The sequence below is a fragment of the Sceloporus undulatus genome, chromosome 1 (assembly GCF_019175285.1).
Source record: "Sceloporus undulatus isolate JIND9_A2432 ecotype Alabama chromosome 1, SceUnd_v1.1, whole genome shotgun sequence".
Classification (NCBI taxonomy): Eukaryota; Metazoa; Chordata; class Lepidosauria; order Squamata; family Phrynosomatidae; genus Sceloporus; species Sceloporus undulatus.
The window spans coordinates 208,416,447-208,438,924 of record NC_056522.1 but is presented as its reverse complement, the minus strand read 5'-3'; the positions used below and the strand labels follow the sequence as shown (position 1 = coordinate 208,438,924).

General features: G+C 40.4%; 1 protein-coding gene across 1 annotated transcript; it reads left to right on the top strand.

Moving 5' to 3' along the window:
• Positions 1 to 1,384: 1,384 nt before the first annotated feature.
• LOC121930465 (plasma membrane ascorbate-dependent reductase CYBRD1) lies at positions 1,385 to 22,272 on the top strand. The gene is made up of 4 exons (XM_042466818.1): positions 1,385 to 1,653; positions 12,827 to 13,035; positions 18,841 to 18,995; positions 19,076 to 22,272. The coding sequence occupies exons 1-4, from the start codon at positions 1,467 to 1,469 to the stop codon at positions 19,377 to 19,379; spliced, it is 855 nt and encodes a 284-aa protein (XP_042322752.1). The 5' UTR covers positions 1,385 to 1,466; the 3' UTR covers positions 19,380 to 22,272.
• Positions 22,273 to 22,478: the final 206 nt, after the last annotated feature.

Sequence of the window (22,478 nt, the reverse complement as noted above, 5' to 3'; positions counted from 1 at the left end):
AAAGGAGGATCTGTGGTCAACCGGAGGACAAGCCACTGTAAAATAGAGGACATGCAAGAAAAATGTGGGACATTGCACATTTATTATTTATTCAGTGTTAATTAATAAATTGTTAATATTAATAATTTGTTTTAACTGGTGGTGTTTGTCAATTGTTGTTGTCCCCCGCCTCGATCCATGGGGAAAGGCAGGTAAGAAGGAAAATAATAATACTGTAATAATTTATTAATCTGAATTTATTATTACCTGCCTCTCCCCATGGATCGAGGTGGGGAACAACAACAATTGATAAACACCACCAGTTAAACCAAACAAAATAAAAACTGAAAACACTAATATAAAGACAAACTTGTGCCTTCTCAGAAGGAAGGGCATTTGGGAATCCTCCTGGACAGAAGGCTGAAGAATGAAAACATGAATCATAGAGTTGGAAGAGACATTAAGGGCCATCCAGTCCAACCCCCTTCTGCCATGCAGGAACTCTGAATCAAAGTACCTCCACTGACAGATGGCCATCCAGCCTCTGTTTAAAGACCTCCAAGGAAGGAGACTCCACTACTCTCCGAGGAAGGAGTGTGTTCCACTTTCCAACAGCCCTTACTCTCAGGAAGCTCCTCCTAATGTTGAGATGAACCCTCTTTTCCTGCAGTTTACAATGACTCTGCCCACCGTTATTGTTTTAACTGTTTTCTGTATTATGTATGTAATTTTAATCCTAAATTGTTTAAGGGGTGGATACTTTGTATATATTGCTGTATCATTTTTAACACTGTAACCCCACTTTGATTGTTTTAACAAAAAGCGGGGTACAAATAAAAGTTTTATTTATTTATTTATTATCATTGCTCTGGCTCCTATTCTCTGGAGCAGCAGAAAACAGGCTTGCTCCATCATCCTCAGTATGACATCCCTTCAAACATTGTAACTTTTAATTTGCTGTTTGCTATATTTTATTACTTAAATGTCAGTATGTACGGTATTAGTATGCGTTATGTCTGACTATTTTTGTAGCATGAACGTCATATAGGCAGGTTTGTTTTATTTTATTCTATTCTTTTTCCCCTTTTTTTAAATAGCTGATTGTATGTACAACGCTGTGTAAATTTACAGTGCTTTATAAATAAAGCTTGATGATGGTGGTGGTGGTGATGATGATGATGGGCCTGTCCTGGAAAAGGAGGACTGTCTGGTCAGTCTGGCTGGGCTTCCCTTCAGGGAAGGGACCCTAAGTTCCAAGAGAGAGAGCCTTTCCAAGGAGGAGTAGCTAGCCTTGGAGGCCTTGGGGGCTGGCTGATCCTCCCTTCCCTCCTCCTCCTGCTGGGGCTGGGAGGTCCTGGTCCCCTTCTTCTTGGGGGAGGGAACCAGGGGGAGGATCCCTGGCCGCCCCACCGACTTTGTTGTTTTGGTTCTGGGCACAGCAGCAGCAGCAGCAGCATTAGCGCTAGAGGCAGCATCTGGCGTTGGCGATGGAGGGCTACGGTGTGTTCCTGGGGCTGCTGGGCTCCGCGGTGTCGGTGGGCTTCCTCTCGGTGCTCTTCGCCCTGGTCTGGGTGCTCCGCTACCGAGAGGGGCTGGGCTGGGACGGGGCGGCCGCCAAGTTCAACTGGCACCCGGTCCTCATCCTCACCGGGTTCGTCTTCGTCCAGGGCATCGGTAAGGACAGCCCTTGCTGCTTCAACAGCGTCCTCCTCCTTTCCCAGGACGCCCTCCCTCTCCAGCCAGGACCAAGGAGCATGCATGGAAGGAAGGGTATATGCCCTGCTTCTCAGCCAGCCTCCAAAGGGAGGACATGCCCAAAGAAAAGGGCTAAAGACACTCAATAGAGACATCAGACTTCCATTAAGTGCTTTTGGCTCTCTTCTTTCAACAGAAGTGTAAATGCCACGCTTCCTCGCTAGGCTCAGAGAGGAGGACATTTCAGAGAAAAGGAGGACACGGCTAAAGAAAGGGGCTAAAAACAATCAATACAAGTATGATACTTCTACTGAGTTATTTTAACTCTTTCTTTAGTCCTGTCCTCCTTTTTTTCTGAAACGTCCTCCCCTTTGAGCCTGGCTAAGAAGCAGGGCATTTACACTTCTAGTTGGTCTTTGGCCATGTCCTCCTTTTTGTATGACATGTCCTCCCCTTTGAACATGGCAGGCACACTTCCATGAGCTTTCCCTACATTCCCCTGAGACTGTCCCTCTCCCTGCCTTTGGAGCAGCCCAGGAAGCGTGGCATTCACACTTCCAAGAAGAGCGCTTTGAGCTTTGTTCATCTTGAATGCCCCCCTCCCTTTTCTCTTGATAGCAGTGTTTGAGCCTTCATTTGGCCATGCTCTCCCCTTTTCTGGAATGCCCTTTTTTGGCATGTTCCTCAGGGTGACCAGGGGCGTCCTCCTTTCCCAGGACACGTCCTACATTTCTGCCCCAAACGCCCCTCCCTTTTGAGGAGGAAACATGAATTCGCTTTTCTCTGTGAATGTTTTCCAACTTTGGCTCTGCTGTCCGTTTTTCTGGAATGGCCCCCATTTTGTGGTGCCCCCTCCTCCTCCTCCTCGTCCTTTGTGGGGAGGATTATTTGGTCCCAGGTCGACCCTTGCCCCCTTTTGGGGCTCCCACAGCCGAAGTGGGGCAGAGGGAAGGAAGGAGGAGGGAGATAAACACAACATCGCAACTGAGGAGAAATGGCCGGGTCTCCTTCGTTCTTGGCGCCCTTTCCAAGCGCGTTGCGCAATGACTGGGGCGGGAAAAGGCTCCCTGAGGGCTTCTTTGGCCCCTCTGCCCGCTTGGCCTAAGCTCCAGGCTTAATCATGGAGCCTCTCTGAGGCTAAGGGCCAAAACAACACTGCAGAAATAATAATCCGTCTTGAGACCACTTTAACTGCCCTGGCTCAACGCTGGGGAATGCTGGGAACTGTAGTTTTGTGAGACATTGAGCCTTCTCTCTCAGAGAGAGCTCTGGTGCCACAATAAACTACACTTCCCAGAATTCCCCCAGCACTGAGCCAAGGCAATTAAAGTGGTCTCAAAATGGATTATTTCTCCAGTCTGTTTTGCCCTGACTGAGAGGAAAAAATGTGAAGCCAAAGGCTTTCATGGCTGCCGGCCGGCCTCCATAGTTTTTTGTGGGTTTTTCAGGCTATGTGGCCCATGTTCTAGAAGAGTTTATTCCTAATGTTGTGCCAGCAGCTGTGACTGGCATCTTCAGAGAATGCATCCTCAGGAATACACTCTTCCAGAACATGGCCACATAGGCAGAAAAACCCACAGAAAACTATAAGAGAAAAAAGTTGGCAGCATGAGCTTCCCCAGGACTTTTTCACACTGGGGCTAATTTTGGCATTAAAGAGAGGTTAAAGCACATTTAAAGCATCCCGCAAATAAAGCAAAAATGGTGAGTAATTGTGTGAATGATCATCACACACTATTCCGCAGATAAAGTGATACCGGAGTTGCATTGTCGCTGAAGCCCCCCAATAAAAAAGATGCACATTGATGCTTCTTTGTGAACATTTTAATGGTGGGTCTTGTGCGACATGTGAAATCATTACACATAATTATGCAACTTTTCTGGGATATTCACAGGGTAAACTCCTGATCTCCTTCATGTGATAAACTCTGAGACTAAGGACCAAAACAACACTGCAGAAATAATCCAGTTTGAGACCACTTTAACTGCCATGGTGCAGTGCTAGGGAATGCTAGGAACTGTAGTTTTGTGAGACATTGAGCCTGCTCTGTTGGAGAGCCCTGGTACTACCACAAACTACACTTCCCCAATTTCCCAAGCACTGAGCCAGGACAATTAAAGTGACCTCAAACTGGATTATTTCTGCAGTCTATTTTGGCCCTAACCGAGAGAAAGAAGTTGGCAGCATGAGCTTTCCTAGACCTAAATCTACTTCCTCTTTTGACCAAATGCATCTGAGGAAGTAGACTGAAGTCTAGGAAAACTCATGCTGCCAACTTCTTTCTCTCAGTGAGTCTCAGAGGATACACTACAGCAGATCAAGACAGAAACTTCCCTGGAAGCCAAGATGACTAAACTGAGGATGTCAGACTTTGGGCACATCATGAGAAGGAAGGACTCATTGCAAAAGACAATGATGCTGGGAAAGGTGGAGGGAAGCAGGAAGAGAGGAAGGCCTCATGCCAGATGAATGGACTCTATTAAGGAGGTCATGGGTTTTATGGGGTTGCAGGAATTAAGCAGAGCATTTGTCTCATCCATAAAGTCACCATGAGTTGAAGGCAGTTAGCAACAACAACAATAGAGGGTACAAGATCTCTCTACATACTGACTCTACAGACTAACACAGCTATAGACCCAAATGCATCTGAGGAAGGAGGCACAAGTCTAGGATGTTTATCACACTATACTCTTGAAGTGCTACTATTCCACTTTGACTGCTCTAGCTGCCTCCTGTTGCATTCTGGGATTTGCAGTTTTAAGGAGGAGTATTTAGAATTCTCAGGCAGAGAAGTTCTCTGCCTGAGAAATACCCCTCCTTAAAACTGCAAATCCCAGAATGCAACAGGAGGCAGCTAGAGCAGTCAAAGTGGAATAGTAGCACTTCAAGAGTATAGTGTGATATCTAGGAAAGCTCATGTGCCAACTCTTTCTTTCAGTGAGTCTCAAAGGGGTACAAGATGTCTCTACATACTTTGTAATACAGTTATTCCATATCCGCAGATTCCATATCCACAGATTTAAGCATCCATGGCTTGAAAATATTCAAAACATATCCATTCCAGAAAGCAAACCTTGTTTTTTCCCCCATTTTATATAAGGGACATTGTTTTACTACCCATTGTATTTAGCAAGATGAGCATCCATGAATTCTGGTATCCATGAGGGATCCTGTAACCCACCCAGCAGATACCTAGGGCCCACTGCATTGTTACTAATGTCAACATAAATCACAGTGTCTATAATAAGACATACCAATGATAGAAATATTATGAGACATGTAGTACAGATACAAAGTTTCATAGCAAACCTATATAAAAGACAACATAGAAATTGTGTAAGTGCCCACCTCTTAATTCATATACTACATGCAATATGCAATACTTTTCTCACATCAACATGTAATAGAATATGCTCCTCACAAGTAATTCTGTACCTAGTAATTAACCACAAGACAAGTTATTCACAATTTTACAAATAATATCAATACAGAGCAAAATAAGGGGCCACACATCTATATTGTTTATAGATGATAACTTATCAAAATGAGTAAGGAGAAGTACAGCCCCCATGCGATAAATCTGTGTTGGCCATACAGTAAAGTACAGTAACATCCAAAATCTACAAACGGTGATATCTGTACTGGGCCAACCAAAAAATGCTCAAAATACTTGATGCAAAGAGATCTTTTAACACCTTTGAGACTAACTTCATCTCTTTCAAAGTACAATAACATCCCAAATCCATAAAACAGCAATACCATTTGTTATTAAGCCAACCAAAAATGAGTGATATACATGATGCAAAAGAGATCTTGTAGCACCTTTTGAGATTAACCGAAATTTCCTCTTTCAAAGTACAGTAACATTCAAAACCCACAAAACAGCAATACATTTGTTGGTCCCACCAAAATGCATAAAATATATGTTGCAAGCTTTGGAAGTCCCACTGGCTTCATCATCAGGTAAACGAGTTAAAAATCATACAGGAGAAAAATATCGATGATGTCAATCACAGGCCTTCAGTTTGTCAAAATGTTGTTGTATGGAGGGATATCTATGCAGGCAGGCAGGCTGCTCCTGCTGGCCATGTGGTACTGGCAGATAAAGTATTTTTTTAATGATATTTTTATTGTTAGAACTTCTAACAGAACTTAATGGCAATACTTAGTGTTTGGTCAATGATTTCAAACTGTTGTTTCCCTTAATATATTTTGATTAAATTCCATGGCGATAAAGTATTTTAAAATCTAGGAAACTTAAATTCCATTAACACTTTTGTCTAAAGAAGAAGCGAGTGGAGCTTCAAAAGCTTGCAACATATATTTTATGCATTTTATGCCTTTTGGTTGTCCTGATAAAAGTATCACTGTTTTGTGGATTTTGGATGTTACTGTACTTTGCTATATGGCCAACATGGCTATGGATATGTTTCCTCTCTTTCTAATTGGCTGGTTCAGCTGGTCAACCAATTACAAATCCATATAACAGTTACCTTGTCTAGCTCACATTTTACTAGTTTGTTTGGAAGATGTTCAGCCCTGTGTTATAATATGTGAATCAAAGAAGGCAGAATTCACATTTTTCATAATGACTGCATTTTCAGTGGCAGAGTCATCACATCTGGATTCAGCCTGTTTCTGTTGTGCAATGAAGCATTTTATGTGGTTTCTGTTTTTACTAGTGTCAGGCACATGAACATTTGATTTGAACACTTAGAGCTTTTGAGCTCTTGATTCCTTTGCAGTTGGGGATTGATTTGATTACCAGTACTTTAGATTAGTTAAATTATTGTTGTATTGGAAGCAGGAGGGAGGGGAAGAATTCCTAAAGACGTAACAAGAATGGTAAGAGATATATCATTTATCTTTTTTGTGTTTAAGCATAGAAAGTTATTTATTATTAATTATTATTATTCTCCCACTTCCTCCCCCCCCAAATTCAGACTCAAAGAGGCTCACAATGTAAAAGAGCAGTACAATTAAAAACATACAAATAGTGCACCATAAAATGTATTTAAACTGTTTACAGTCTTGAAGCAATCACACTCCAGTTTAAAAAAATGCAAGCTATTGAAAACAGTTCTTTAAAAACTTTCTTTTAGAAAGTCTGCCTGAATAAAAATATCTTAGCTTGCCAACAGGAAGACAACAAGGAGGGGGGCCATTCTTGCCTCTCCCGGAAGGAGTTTCAGAGTCTAGGGGCAGCGACCCACAAGGCCTTCTCTCACATGTCCACCAAACGCCCTTGTGTTGTGATGGGACTGATAGAAGAGCCTCTCCTGATGATCTCAGAGCCTGGGCCAGCTCAAACAGGAAGCTACATCTGTCAAACAGCCTACCCTGACCCATACAGTCTTTATATACCAGCACTTAACAGGATCAGCTGAAAATAATCACATTGGTATCTCATTTATCAATTAACTCTGTTGTCTAAATGCTTGCAAAAAGTGATTTGTAAAACTTGGAGCATCCCCCCCCCCCCGAGACACACACACTTTTCTTATTTACAAAGAAAACCCCTCCACACATTTTTTTTTTCTTATTTACAAGTAGAGTTGGGTGCACCTTCTTTTTTATAATTAAAATAGTTTTACATTTCTAGTATTCGGTTGAGACAGAGCCAGTGTGGTGTCATGCTTGGAGTGTTGGACTAGGATTCTGGAAGACTAGGGTTCAAATCCCAGCTCTGCAAAATCAGAAACAACCTGAAAGCACACAACAGTAGCATTATTCTGTTTCAAAGTTTCTATTGAGGTTGTGATGGGAGTGGCAAGTAAGACAAGGATAAGGGGTGGTATTAAGCAATGCTTGCTATGATTAAGATGTTTTTTTACTTCCTCAGCTATTTTATTTTGATCTCACTATTACCAAGCAATTAGTTTTCCCCATGGTTCTGCAATTCTTATTTTACACTGCATTGGGTATACCAATTCAACTTTGTTGTTGTGCGCCTTCAAGTTGTTTCCAATTTATGGCAAACCTATCACATCAAGATTTGTTCAAGAGGGTTTGTTATTGCTTTCCTTTGAGTCTGAGAGTGTATGACTTGCCCAAGGACACCCAATGAGTTACCATGGCTGAGCAGAGATTTGAGCTCTCATTTTCACAGTTCTAGCCGAATACTTAAGCCACAACACCACTCAGACTCTGTCCAAAGAAACTATTCAGCTATTTTTTGGAAGTTTTATAAACATACTACTGTAAGTACATGGTTGCATAATGCTTTTGCCATATAACAAAGCTGTCATTTAGATAAGAAGATACTTTGAGAAGTGATCCAAGACATAAAGCTCATGCTGCCTTCTAGATGTTGTTGGACTATAACTCCCGGCAGCCCTAGCCATCATAGAGAATGGTGAGGAATCCCGGAAATCTGAGTGACTCAACACCAGGAGAGGACTGTATGATTCCCACTCCCAGCATAATGGTAAACCTTGAAGTGCAGGGACTCATCATGACAGTCCCCATAGCCATGCCCCCGAGGAGAGCCCACAAATGCAGGCCAGTTTGTTGCTGAATATATTAGGATCAGCTGACAGTCACAGAATAGCAAGCTGGCAGTCTAATGAATAGTGCATTGACCCTTGACTAAACTTTGAGAAAACAGGAAAGCCTGAAGGAGCTGGCAGATGATATCATTTCTACCAATGAAAAAGTCCCTGTGCTTCAGCTCTGGGAGTCCTGCTTCTCTAACTACAACACTGGGGTGTGACTGAAATGGAGTAAGTACTGATCATAAAAGAAACTCGACACTGTTTACACAAGACGACAATAATAAAACTGCCTAGGAAGAAAACAAAGAGAGGGTTGAGTTTTCTTAGAGAAGCAGAAGATGATGTGAAAAAGGAAACAGCTGAACCATGAGTTATTTCTTAGCAGTCAGCCAAGTTCCTGCTATGAGCTAAACTACCCTTCCATTTTTCATTATGTATTCACCTCTATTTATATATTGACCCATATTAAATATAGTAGATGGCACACAATAATAACAGTAAATAGATTCATATAATATATGTCTTTATGTGTACATGAAAGCAATTCACATGTCATCAAACAACAGTGTTGTTTGTGCTTACATACTTGCCAGGGACAAAAGAATGTGAGCTGTAACGGAAATATTTTTTTATTAATGTTTGGCATTGTGATTAGATAATGCTAAAAGGTTTTTAATAATAAGACATTTGATGGAATGGGGAGAGTATCATCATCATCATCATCATTTATTTATATAGCACCATTGGTGTACATGGTACTTTACAAAAAATAAAACTGCAACCAACAAAAAACAGCCAGCCTTGCCAAAGATGTACAGTTTAACACACATGGGAAGGAAGGTGGAATACAAATATAAAACAAATGTAACACTGTTGTAAAACAAATTATCCAGATAGAAATACAGAAACCAATGCAATGTAGTATATAACAAACTGGCAGGGCTGGCTGTTTTTTATTGGTTGTAGATATACTTTGTAAAGGGCCATGTGCACTGATGGTGCTATATAAATAAATGAAGATATGTATGAGAGAGAGAAAGCTAGCATGCTGTAGCAGTCTGAGTGTTGGACTACGACTGTGGAAATCAGAGTTCAGTTGCCCACTCAAGATGGAAATCCACTGGGTGACCTTGGGTGAGTCACACACTCTCAGACCCAGAAAACCCTGTGATAGATTTGCCTTAGGGGTCAGCATAAGTTGGAAACAATTTGAAAGCACACAACAAACGTGTATGTGTGTGTGTAAAATCAAAATATACAAAAGTATAAAACAATATTAAACTCAAATTTCAAAAGCCTCGGAAAACAAGGTCTTTAAGGGAGATTCAGAAACAGTGAGGGACAGCAGTAGGGGAAGAAGCAGTCCACAAATGTTCAGCCAGGCAGTTCTTGGAGTTTGATGCATCAAGTGGGGGGGAAAAAAGGCTGTTGAGCTATAGAAGAGGAAACCCTTGGCTGAAGCCTAGAGTTCCTAGAACACAGATTCAAGCAGGCTGGTTAAAAGAAATGAGGACTGAAAGACAGAAGAGCTAGGTCATGCAGGGCCTTACAAATTAAAGCAAATACCTTGCCCTGAATCCTAAAAGGAATAGGCAACCAACAAAGAAATATCCAAGGTTCAGTAACATGATCAAATGAATGGCCAAAAAGATAGTCTTAACATTAAAATGTTGAATAGAAACCATAGGGCTGAAATAAAAGTAAACGGAAGAGCAGTCAAAAGAAGATTACCACAATCAAGGTGAGAAATGACCAAGACATGAACTAAAGTCTTTGCAGAGAAAGCCGAAAGAAAAGGGCTGATTTTGGCAAAAAAAAAAAAAAAAACCCCAACCCCAAATGTGACATGGTTTTGCTACAGCCTCAACCTGAGTAACAATAGACAAGAATTAAAAATTAAATCAAGTTCACATACTTTCTTTACAGGATAAATGGGAACATTATTAACAGTGATGGAGAAATGTATTTTGCAAAGAGATTTGAGCACAGCTTTTTCTCTCTCTTTACAGGACATGTGTTCCTTATTTTAACAGCTCTAAGACACATAGAATATTGTGTGGTAAAGTTAGACATGTGTCCACATTTGCTAAGGAGTCCATCCCACTAGATTTAATCCCGAAGAATGTACTTGAATGCAAACATAGGCCTGGCTGCATGAAAGTGCTAGTTTGTTCTCTTATTCTACTGTGATTAAAAGTGTCTTGTCAACTTGTTACAGCACTCAAAACAAAGCTACCATCTTGGGTTGAATGTGCTTTTCTTCCATGGTGGCAGAGCACTAGGAGAGTGGGAGCTGTGAAACTGTAAAAATATGTATGTATGGTTAACTTGAAAAGAAGTCTTAAAATGTCAATATTGTGCTTCCTATAGCATAAAGAAATATACGTTGGTTCACGTTCCAGGACATTCCATTAGAGAACAGAGTTTTCTTTATGACTTATAGGGTAGAAGTGTAGTCCTTGGCATGCACTGTACATAATTTAGAGAATTTTGTAAGGATTTAGAGCCTTACAGGTAAGACTGTTCATTTCTATTTGTCAAAACACCTACTTCACTCCCTCCTTCCCCACCACCACTAGGTATGTACAGTATCTTTCTTAATACTAAAAGCTACCTATATTTGTGAGCAACTTGAACATTTCTGTTCACCTCTAGAATTTCCTTCCTGGCCCATTTGGGAAACGTACTAAGAGAAAAGAAAATAGTCTGGGTTTGGGCTTCCTGAGACATTTAACCTCCAAGAAATATTCTCAATTGTCAGTACTTCTGAAGAACTACAAAGAGCAAAACCATAGGAAAACTTTATTGGTTTTTAGATTTCACTGTCTTTGTTTCATGTACTACTCTTGTACTGATTAGTATGATTCCCAGCTTCTAGCACCAAATTACTCATCACAGAATCTACAGATTGCTAAACAACTGATTAGCCTGAAATGACCATGGCCTGTGGCCTGCTCAGTACTAATAAGAAGTTGAGAGAATCTACATACCGTCCTGAAATGGTAGGCTGGAGGTGCCCAGTTTTCCTTCAGAGGGACCCCGCAGCAGCCAAACCATGCAGCGTCCCTCCGGACCAAAAAGAACCCAGAAAAAATGGGTTCTTGGCGCGTGCGGATGCCGTCATCAGTGCACCATTGGTGCACTGTCATGCGTCCATGACAGAAGCGTGGCACCTGGAGGTGCAGGCGTGGTGCTGCACTTGTATCATGCATGCACGACCCGTATGGCCAGCACCGCGTAAAGATGGCGTTATCCATACGTGCTAGGGTTCCAGTGTGTGCGGATGCTGCACACTCTGGAACCCTAGAATTGGCCCCAGGCTGCCACAACCCTGCAGCCTGTACTGGGCCTATATCATTATAATAATTGAATCCAACTTTAACTGTAATGGCTGTATGCTGTGGAATTCTGGAATTTGTAGTTTGGTGAAGTAGTTAGAATTCTCTGCCTTGAAAGAGGGTCGATATTAAAGAGAGTGCATTGTCTTTCTGGTAAATCTGTTTGTTTCTTCCCACAGTGAGGTAACCTGAGAGATAGGTGCCTCACCAGTCCGGATTCCAAATTATTTTTGTCTTTACCTTTTAATGACTAATCATAAAATAAAGCATACTAAATAAAACAATATTTGGGTGACAAAGGCACATGCTATGACAGATGTCTTTCACCACCAGAAGGAGCATCTCTTTTGAATAAATGCTAAGCATATCTAGTTTGACCTTATGGCTTCTACAGCAGTTATTTTGTAAGGATGGACGTAAGTTTTCCAGGTTTCCAAATGTGCCAAGAGGCTCCAGTTTTAGATGCTTGGATGTCAAAATGGGTTCTCCTATATGCCAGCATATAATTTGCATTGAGCTCTATTCCCCCCCCTCTTTTTTTTGCATCTGCATAGTTTTTAATATATTTAATAGTTGGAAACGAGCATATTTGGATTACTATAGTAATCAGTTAATTTGCTTTTTTGACCAGCAGATGTATAAACAATATAATGGAAAAACCTGATTTAGAGCATTTAAATTACTGCTTCTTAACAGTTTTAATTTAAGTTTACACATCATGGAGGTCTCTAAATAAATGTAGGAATCACAGGCTGCATCTGCACTACAGAATAATCCAGGTTGACAACTTATTAACTGCCATGGCTCCATGCTGTGGAATCCTAGGAGTCATAATTGGTTGTGGCACCACAGCTCTCTGAGAGAGAAGTTTAAATGTCCTACAAAACTACAGTTCCCAGAAGGTATTCTCCAAAAATTAATGTTTCTGAGCTCTGGATACAGGTACTAAAAGGAATCAGTGCCCTTTCCTGAAAATCAATTGAAAGGGAATTTTAAAAAGAGAAGGGGGATCATGGATGGAATGGACCAAAGGAAATGGAAAGTCTTAACTTGGTGGCATGTTCTATTGCTGCATGATACCTCTTCTTTTGTAACAGGTGTCCGAGAGAAATGTCATATTATGTACTTTTTTCCTGTAAAAATCAGATACCCGTTCTTCAGTAGGGCTGGGCTCTTCAGTTGCCTGTGGCCACTTGCCAGCTTTGCCTAGCTCAATTCTCAAAAGCTGATAAATATAATTTGAGTAAGGGAAAAGGCATTTTAAACAAAGTGGATTGTTTTCTAAACTCATGCATTCTTCTGTTTTTTCCCATCTCTAGCAATTATTGTGTACAGGTTACCATGGACCTGGAAATGCAGCAAATTCCTGATGAAATTAATCCATGCTGGGTTAAATATGATTGCTCTGATTCTTGCAATTATTTCTCTGGTGGCTGTTTTTGATTTCCATAATGCTAAGAAGATTCGTAATATGTACAGTCTGCACAGCTGGATTGGATTGACTGCTGTCATTCTTTATGCTGTACAGGTCAGAAACCATATGTAAACAGTACTCAGAGGTGGAATAAGATGTCTTGTTTTATCTTTATTAACAATATGTTTTCACAGCTGAGTGGCCTCTGTGTGTGGGTTGCTTTAATTGAGGATTTGTGTTTACCACTGCTCAAACACAAAATTTTGTACTCCAGTAAGCCAAATACTGTATTCTCTGTAAACAGAATAAATTATGTAAATATGTAAGTTATCTTTAGGCAGATTGGCTTTCTGTTATGCAGTCATTAATTCAAGAACCTGACAAAACAAACATGCTTGCTCTTCCTGGTAATCAGGAAGTGATGGGGGGTAGTTTGCTAACATCTTGAAGGTGACACCACAGGATCCCCAAAGGTTGGAAAATATGGATAAATGTGAAACTCTATTGTCAGCAGTCATGGCTGAGAGGTGGTTGATGGGAAGAAATCAAAATGAGGCCCAGTGTACAAGTCAGCTTACTAATGGGGGAGTAAAATGCTGTTAAGTACTGGGTGGATTTCAAATATTATGCTGCACATCAGGATAGGCTGCCTGATACTTTGCAAATTTTTTGGACTATTGTTTCCATAAGCATAACTTACAGCATTCACAGATCAGCTGGGTTATTGCATTCCCAGTTTATCCTCTCTTAAGAATTCCCAGATTCCCTTCTCTTTTTCACCCCTACAGCCAGCTGCAAAGACTTCAAAGCTGTCTTTTTAGCCAACATTTAAAGCTTTGTACTCAATTGCATCCTTTCCCTCCCCCCCCCCTCCCAGGAGAGGAGGGAACAGAGTATTGCCCTTCCCATTAAGGCAAGTACAAGAAGGTTGCAGCAGCCATGTTATGTTTTATTGGAGGGATGCTTAAAATGTGGCAGCAAAGGAGACATCAGGGGGTCCATCCATGTGACTCCAGTTGCTTCTTTTGGTATGAAACAATAATATACACAGAATCCTAATAAAAAGAGTTTTTCCTAAAACTGTATGAAGTAGGCTAGGCTCAGAAGCCACAGCTGGATCAAAGTGTTAAGTTATGGGGAAGCTGGAATTTGACCTGATCTATAATGTGCATTGGGCACAGCATGAATGTAAACATAAAACTTATGCTGTAATGATGGATCTGAGAGAAAGCTCTAATTTTGAGTCTGGTCTGAGAAAGACATTTTGATTTTACAACAACATATTATATAGACTTATAGCTTCAAGGCACCAAATCCCATCTGATCTTCAAAGCTAAGCACGGCCAGCCTTGGTTAGTACTTGGATAGGAGACTGCCAATGAATACTAAGTGCTGTAGGCTATATTTCAGAGAAAGGAAGGACAAAACCACCTCTGGCAATTTCTTGCCTAAGAAAACCTTATGAAATTCATGAGGTTGCAGTAAGTTGACAGGGGACTTGAAGGTACATACACACACATTTAGGGGCCAAAAAAGCTACCCTTTATTGTGGTCATATGGGGTTCCTCAGATTCTGTATTTAAATTCTTTTAGTGTATGAGCAAGAAGAGCAAGCAGCAGCTGCACTCAGCAGACCAATCCCCCCAGCGTTTGGTACATGGTACAGCTTGAGTCTCTCTTATCCTGAATTCCAAAATCTGAAATATTCCAAAATCATCCACATGGATGGCTGAGATAATGACACCTTTGCTTTTTGATGGTTCAGTGTACAAAACCTTGGTTTCATGCACAAAAGTATTAAAAATATTGTGTATAAAATCACCTTCAGGCTATGGAGCTTATCACACGGGGCAGTTACCACTGCACAAACATTGCTGAAGTGTTGCCCAAATGTTTCAGAAGCGCTGGAGGTGGGATCATCTGTCACACTTCTGAAACGTCTTAGAGGCGTCCTGCTTTCCTTCCATCACAGAAGCATTTGCAGGGAAGCCTCGGAAAAGCCATTTTTATTAACAGAAGATCAGACATAAAACCAAATCAATAAATACACTCGTCCCCCGGGTTACGAAATTAATTCGTTCCGGCGCCATTTTCGTAACCCGGGGGACTTTCGTTAGCCGAATCCCCATAGGCGCTAATGGGGAAAAGCCGCGGCTCCGCCGCGGCTCCCATTTAAAACAGCGCCGGCTTTTTTTCGCAAGCCGGGGAAACCTTCGTAACCCGGAAATAATTAATTAAAGATTTTTTTTTCGTATCCCGGGATTTTCGTATCGCGGCGCGTTCGTATCCCGGGGTACCAGTGTACAGTACTCTCTCTTTCATTCTCTGGGTGCATGTGTGTGTGCATCATGATATTATATAATATTAGGATTGTCAGGTTTTCAAAATAGCAGTAAGAGATTAATGAAATTCATGACACACTACAGTACAGGGTCAACAATTAGGAAGTGGCTAAAGAAATGTAATTTTATTAAAAAATTAATCTATTAATGCCAAATAAAAGTGCTGTATATTATTCCTCCCCACGCTCAGTGAACTTTGCTTGCACTTACAATCCATGATCCACCTCTAAGTAAATATAGAGCTGGCCTAATAAACTTGATTGTTGAAAACAATCAATTTAAACTACATAAGTAATTTCTTCACATAAGCAAAGTTGCCATTATTTTCTTCCCCTAAGTTTATTCCAGTTTTGTGCTGTTGTTTAAAAGGCTGAGGTCTCCTTCTCATCGCCTTCACTGATAACATCAGGGGTATTTCATATAAATGGAGAATGACAATATATCTGGAATGGTAGAAAAGGAAAGGGAGAATGTGCAATTTAAAAGCTCTCAAATCACTTGTGGCACAGAATTTTTTCAGGCGCATTGTAAAGGTAAAGTGGGAAGAAACAGCGACAGGTATGGAGAGTATCACTTCAGCCCTGAGAAGACTAACACAAAAAACAACTACCCTATATATTCGTCTATAAGTCTTAAAAATTTATGCCCAAAAATTGACCCCAAAATCCCAGGTCGACTTCTTTACGGGTCATTATGGTAATGTGATAGCAGCTCTTTCAGATTTTCCCATGCAGTTTCTTTCTGTCCTGAGCCAAGCAGATATAGTCCTTGATGATTGATTAATTGCTGTTTGTCTAACAGTCCCTCTCCTGCCTAGCGATTAACTGTCTCAGTAGTGAAGGCTGAAAGACTGAAGCCTCGTATTGATTGCTGCTGCCCTCTTGCTGCTCACATACACACACTGAAGGAGCCTCCAAGTTTTAACACTCGACCTACCTACGGGTCATGTCAAAATCCATAATTTTGGCTCCAAAACTTGTCCTCAACTTATACATGAAGTCGACTTCTACTCGAGTATATGCAGTAATTGCCCATTCATTGGTAGTGTGGTGATGAACATCTGTTCGCTAGTAGCCAAAATTCAAGAATAGGCCTCGAATGTAGGCAGGGACGGAGAAAATTATATCCATTCTTTAGTCCATATCAGCTTTTTCAGCAATGTTAACTTATTGGCTTTGCTCTTCATAAAAAGATGACAGCTAAAACCATGATTCCCAACCTTTTGTTATCTTAAGTCTCACCAATCAGTCTGTCAAGGAATATGACAGAAACTTTCCTTAAGGATGAGATTTTCATATGTGAACAGGTTTTATTACATTTATCATTTATAGTAAATTTTAACGACTAAAAATATAGCAATAGTATTGTTGGGAGTAAAGAGACAACAATAGCAATTCCATAAATAATGGCAAACCATAATGCTATTGGGGATATATTTTATTGTTACGGCTGTTAAAAAACAGAAGAATGATATGTTAAAATGCGGAAGTATTATTGAGAATACTTATTATTATTGTAACTAAAACACCTGTGTCTTACCTAAACTAATTTTGTGTCCCATAGTGGTACCTATATCACTGGTTGAGAACTACTGTCCTAGGGTGCATCTACAGTACACAAATAATGCAGTTTAACACCACTTTAACTGCCATGGCTCCATCTTATAGAATCCTGGAATTTGGAGTTTTGTGAAGCACCAACAGTCTGGCAGAGAAGGTGAAAGACCTTCTAAAACTACAGATCTGAGGATTCTATAGGATGGTGCTACGGTGCTTAAAATGCTGTCAAACTGCATTATTTCTATAGTGCAGATGCACCCCAAGTTATTTATCCACCCAGTGCATGCTGCACAGGTTGCAGACCATTTATTTCCCCCCCCCCCAATTTTGCATGCCAGAGAGTGTTTATATGGTGAAACCCACTGTGAGGATGAGCATTTATTCTTCATTCCCGTTCAGAGAAGGTAAGTGGGCTCCATGAAGGAGTGCCCAGTTTTCTAGTGTTGCAGCTGGCTCTTTGGTTTGAAGACTCACACAAGGAATGTGTCAGCTAGGATTTTAGCTGATAGGAGCTTTATTTATTTGGGCTCAGATGCCATTTTAAGATGACTAAGTTCAGCAGTAACGTCTAGTGACAACTGCACTCTCCATTTCATACTGGATAAAGAGCATGTTATGATAGTAATAGAAGAAACCATTGTTTTGTTACTTAAGCTAGACAAGCCTTGCTCTGCTCTTTCACATTTTTTGGGTTTTTTTAAGGATCTTGGAATTAAAGCCACAGTTTTCCTCTGTTGTGTAAGATGATTAGCATTTATGTGGCTGCTGCACTGGGTCTTTAAAGTAAACATTTTTATTTTCATATTTTCTTAAGACAATGCTGCTGTCCCATAGAGGAAGATTAATGCTATTTTAATCTTAATTTTTTTTACATACACAGTATGTTTTTGATACATTTGTTTTTACTTATACATTATTTCTTTTAATCATGGAACCTGCTTCAAGTCCCAGTTTTGGAGGAAAGCCAAGGGGAGCAGGAGAGAAAGAGAGAGAGAATAGGAATGTTAAGAAATCTGATCTTGCATTTTATTATTTCAAAGTTTTAACAATTCCAATCATTAATTCTGTCTTTCAAAACAAAATTCATTCTTTAAGAGTTTTTCAACATCTTTCTCATATAAATATTGCTGAGAAACATTGTTATAAGAAAATCTATTTGTCTAGCTATGTTTAAGAAGCTGGACAGAAGCATAGATATATTTTCTGTTCAGCTCCTGTTCAGAAACATAACTAGGAACAACAGAAATGTGAAGGGAATTTTCTGGTGTGTTAAAGTTGAATACAAATTCATTTACAGATTTTACTTTGTCAGAAATGGGCTCTGGAATGACTGGGAGTAGCTAGCTAATTGTTGGAAATAATTTGCCCTTCTTTAGGTATGCTTCTGTGCTATTAGCCTTGTTTATCTGTTAATAAGTTGAGAATTGGTCACAGTCGCACCTATTGTGATTTGATATTTTACCCTTCTGACTGGTTCTTGTTTGCCTTTGTCATAGTCACAGAGTACACCAGTCTCCAGCATTTCTTGGGCTTCGAGCCTCACTTTCATAATAATACCATTTTATCCCCTTCTGGCTGTACTTGTATAATTATAGTATGAGTCAATCTGAGTTAACAGTTCATTTATTTGATTGAGGTGATTCAAACCCATTTAAGTTTATGTCACAGTATTGATTTTTAAAATATTTATTAAATAAATAATGAACAGTATTAATTTTTAAAAGAGAGCTAGTATGGTGTAGTAGTTTGAGCATTGGACTATGCAGGAGAATAGGGTTCAGATCCTTGCTCAGCCATGGAAACCCACTTGTGCAAATCACACTCTTTCAATTTCAGAGAAAGGGAAAGACAGAACAAATCATGCCAAGAAAACCCCACGACATGTTTGCCTTATGGTTGCCATAAGTCAAAAATGACTTGAAGGCATGTAACAACAAATTAATTTTTAAAGTGTCTCGGGGTTCTTTGTGTTTAAAAAACATTTGAAAACGAAATAACAAAATATTATCTGTGTTTAGCTTGTTCTAGGTTTTGCAGTCTTCCTGCTTCCCTTTGCTCCTCCTTCTCTTCGGGCAACCATTATGCCAATACATGTTTATTCGGGTCTTCTCATTTTTGGAACAGTGATTGCCACGGCACTCATGGGAATTACAGAAAAACTTATTTTTGCTTTGTAAGTATTTTTAGTGTGTACGTGTGTGTGTTAAATAACATTGCTAATTCTGATCTTACAGTAATTTTCTTTCCCACCAGGGGACCAACTGGATACAGCAGTTCCCCAGAAGAAGCACTGTTTGTCAACACGCTTGGGCTTCTCATTTTGGTTTTTGGTGCAATTGTTTTGTGGATGGCAACAAGGCCACACTGGAAGCGCCCGGCAGAACAGAACTCAAAACTCCTACAGCGAAATGGGAGAACACTTGATGGTAATGAAGAGGGATCAGCGATGACAGACTACAGCAATGCAGATAAGCTGGATGTGGAATGCAGTGGTGAGGCTGCAGCTAGAAAGCGAAATGCCAAACTTGATGAAGCTGGACAAAGATCAACCATGTAAAGACAGTGGCTGTCATAGCAGGACATCTTGCAGCATGGCAAGGACTATCTTCTTTTTGTGAAGCATGATATGTATTGCTTGCATTATGCTGTTTGGCATTTCCAAATAATTGATAATACTTGGTTAATTTTTTTAGTTTTGGAAGAATCCATGTTTATTGCTTGACTGTTCTTATTATATTTTTGGATCAACTGAGACAAGGACTGAAATGCAACATGTTAGTTTGCCATTCGTTGATGGGCAGTTGTATTTGCTTCTGACAAAACGCCTGGAAATTTGCCAGTGACATTTTAAAGTGCTTGGTGGCTTTGTAAAATTTCTCTAGAAATAGTATCAGTAATGAACAGTAAAGAGAAAATGCAGATACTGGAAGAAAGCTAATTTGAGATGGGGTGCAGAGAAGTACACAACAGTTTGCTTAAAACTCTCCAAAGCATTTTTAGCAGTTTTCTAAGAGTATTGCTAAGAGTATTTATTCATGTAGAAGGAGTGTGTAGGGTATGGGCCATGGGCCACTTGCAGCCCTTCCCAGTGCTTCTTGCCCCACCCCCAAGAAACAAGATTTGGGGTCAAAAAGTTCCATTGAATAATGGCCAGTAGCACCCCCAAAGCCTCTGGCAATTTTGCTACATCTGGAGACCTTCTGAACCATCTTTTTCTAAAAGACACAAATGATGCTTTTTCCAAACAGGAAGTAGTTGTCTGTCTCTGGGGTTTAGAATGTGCTATTGGACATTTTTAGCCCTCAAAATTTGACACCCCCATTGGGATAGACAGGTGGTGAAATGGGGGTATGTGACCCTCCAGCATCCCATAACAGCGTTGTCCCCAGATCAAACAAGTGCTATCGCAGTTGTCTTCCTAAAAAACTGCTGCACAAGTAGAGATTGGCACTTCTGACTGTAAACATAACACACCTAGCAAGCCGTAGGTGTCCTGTTATGCTTTGTTTAGGAATTCTTTAAGCTAAAACAACTACAGCATCATAATGCGATTAACAAATCTGGCTTTATAATTAAGCTAGAAAGTAGGGCCATATAGAGACCGGCACTTTGTGCTGGCCTGTGTGCGGAATCAGGGCATGCTGGATGCCCTGACTCTGCCCCCAGGGCATCATGATGCCATGCAGTGTTCCAGTGGCATCATGGCGTGACTCCGATGCTGCATCCAGATGATGAAGCACCGAAGGGGCGTCATACAGCTGCATTGCCACAGCTATGGCGCCCTTTGGAGGGCACAAAAAGGCCCGTGGCATGAGGCTGCCACAGCCCTGATCTGGCCAGGAAAGGGGCAGCTGCAGGCTGCCCCTTTGGGATGGTCTGTATAGCCCCTTACTTGTTAAAGGAGTTCTTTTTGGCAGCAATAGCAATTCAAAAAATGCCAGAATTTGGGTAGGTTGGCTTATGATCTCAGAGAAGCTTCAGTTTTAACAGTATTGTTGAAATTACTATAAAAGTTACAGCTTTCCAGAAGGACTGGCTGTTTTCAGTTCTATGTGCAATTTGGCATGAGGCATAAAACAGGAAATGTAGGGAGGTTTGTCAAATGTTGTACATGTATATTTTAGAAATTTTCAGGGTCTGCAACTCACAGGGAAATGTGATTTGTAGAAAAGATCATAATTGGAACTGCAAATTGGGGGCCAAACCTGCTGTTTCATGTGTCTCTTTTTAAAGATCCACTAGTATTATTTCACCCACTTCGGCAAAATTCCAAAAGTGAACACACTGGTTTGAACTTGTTAGTATTCTTTTCATTTTTAATCTTTTATATTCATTTCAGAACACCTTTACTCTATGATGCTGATGGGAATTAACAGTATAAAGCATTTTAACAACCCTAGGCTTCAGTTCAAATAGTCCAGTTTCACCATTCTAACTAGTACACCAGGTCTCTTCCAGAAAAAGCCAAGCAAAGATTTTGCATGGATTCAGGTGGTCAAACACTAAACTGTATGCATTAATGCCATTCTCCTGAGCAGGCCCCCTGTGGGGAGGAGGAAGCAAATAACTCCTGTGAACCTTCTGTGCTAGAAATCTTGTTTGCACACGTGAGCAGCTAATTTGCTGGCAGAAATAAAGCTTCCCCCAATATGAGGAAAACATTGAAGGTAAACTAGAATGGGTGATGATCTGTCTTTCCAGACTACATTATTATAGCTTTACCACAATGGCTCCATCCTGCAAAATTGTGAACTATGCAGTAGAGCTTTCTAGCAGAGAATTGTAAGAACCTAACCAACCTGTAAATACCAGAATTCCACAGGATGGAATTGTAGCACAGTAATTGTGCAGTATGGACTTGAACTCCCAGAAGTCCCAACCAGCAAAGCCAGTGGAAAGCAACTAGGAGAGTTCTCTACCCTTTTCCTGGCATATCCTCCATGGCTAATTTCCATTATACCAACTTCTGAGAAGTGATACTCCCTGTCATTTGATCAGTATTGATGTCTGGTGGGGGAATCTAAGGCCATCTTATGACTGCCAGGAAATTGCCAAATATATTGGCAGTCTCCAGTTTTGGCAAGTATTCGAGTGCTGAAAATATGCTAGCCTTCCTTCTGAAAACAAAATGGCTGCATTTTCCTTTTTTTAATTTGTTTCAGTGGTTGCATGAAATTGGTGGCTGACTGTACAACAGCTATATATAGACTTCTCGTTAAAGTTGACACATATCATATTGTAAATAAGAATGAATTGTATATGTAATAATTATAACCTGACTCTTTGTAGAGGGAATCTTACCAGATACTATCAGGTACTTTAATTGCCAAAGATATTCTATGTATTTGAAATTTGAATATTTGCCATTTGTTGCGCTTATTTTGCAGAGCAAAAGGAGGTAAAAGTTTTGTAACTATTTTTTATAATGCAATAAAGGCTACTTAAGTCTAGATTGAATGCTATATAGAACTCTGCTACACTGAACATGAAGCCACATGCCAATTTGGCATATAAAAAGCAAGTCACATAGTAACATTATAATGGTTACGGAGTAGTTCACCTTTCAGAGACTCTTCTTGGGACATTTCTTGAAGACCTTTTGTGACAGGTTTGCATGTGAACCACATTCTCTTGCCAGTGAAATATGGCACCAGGC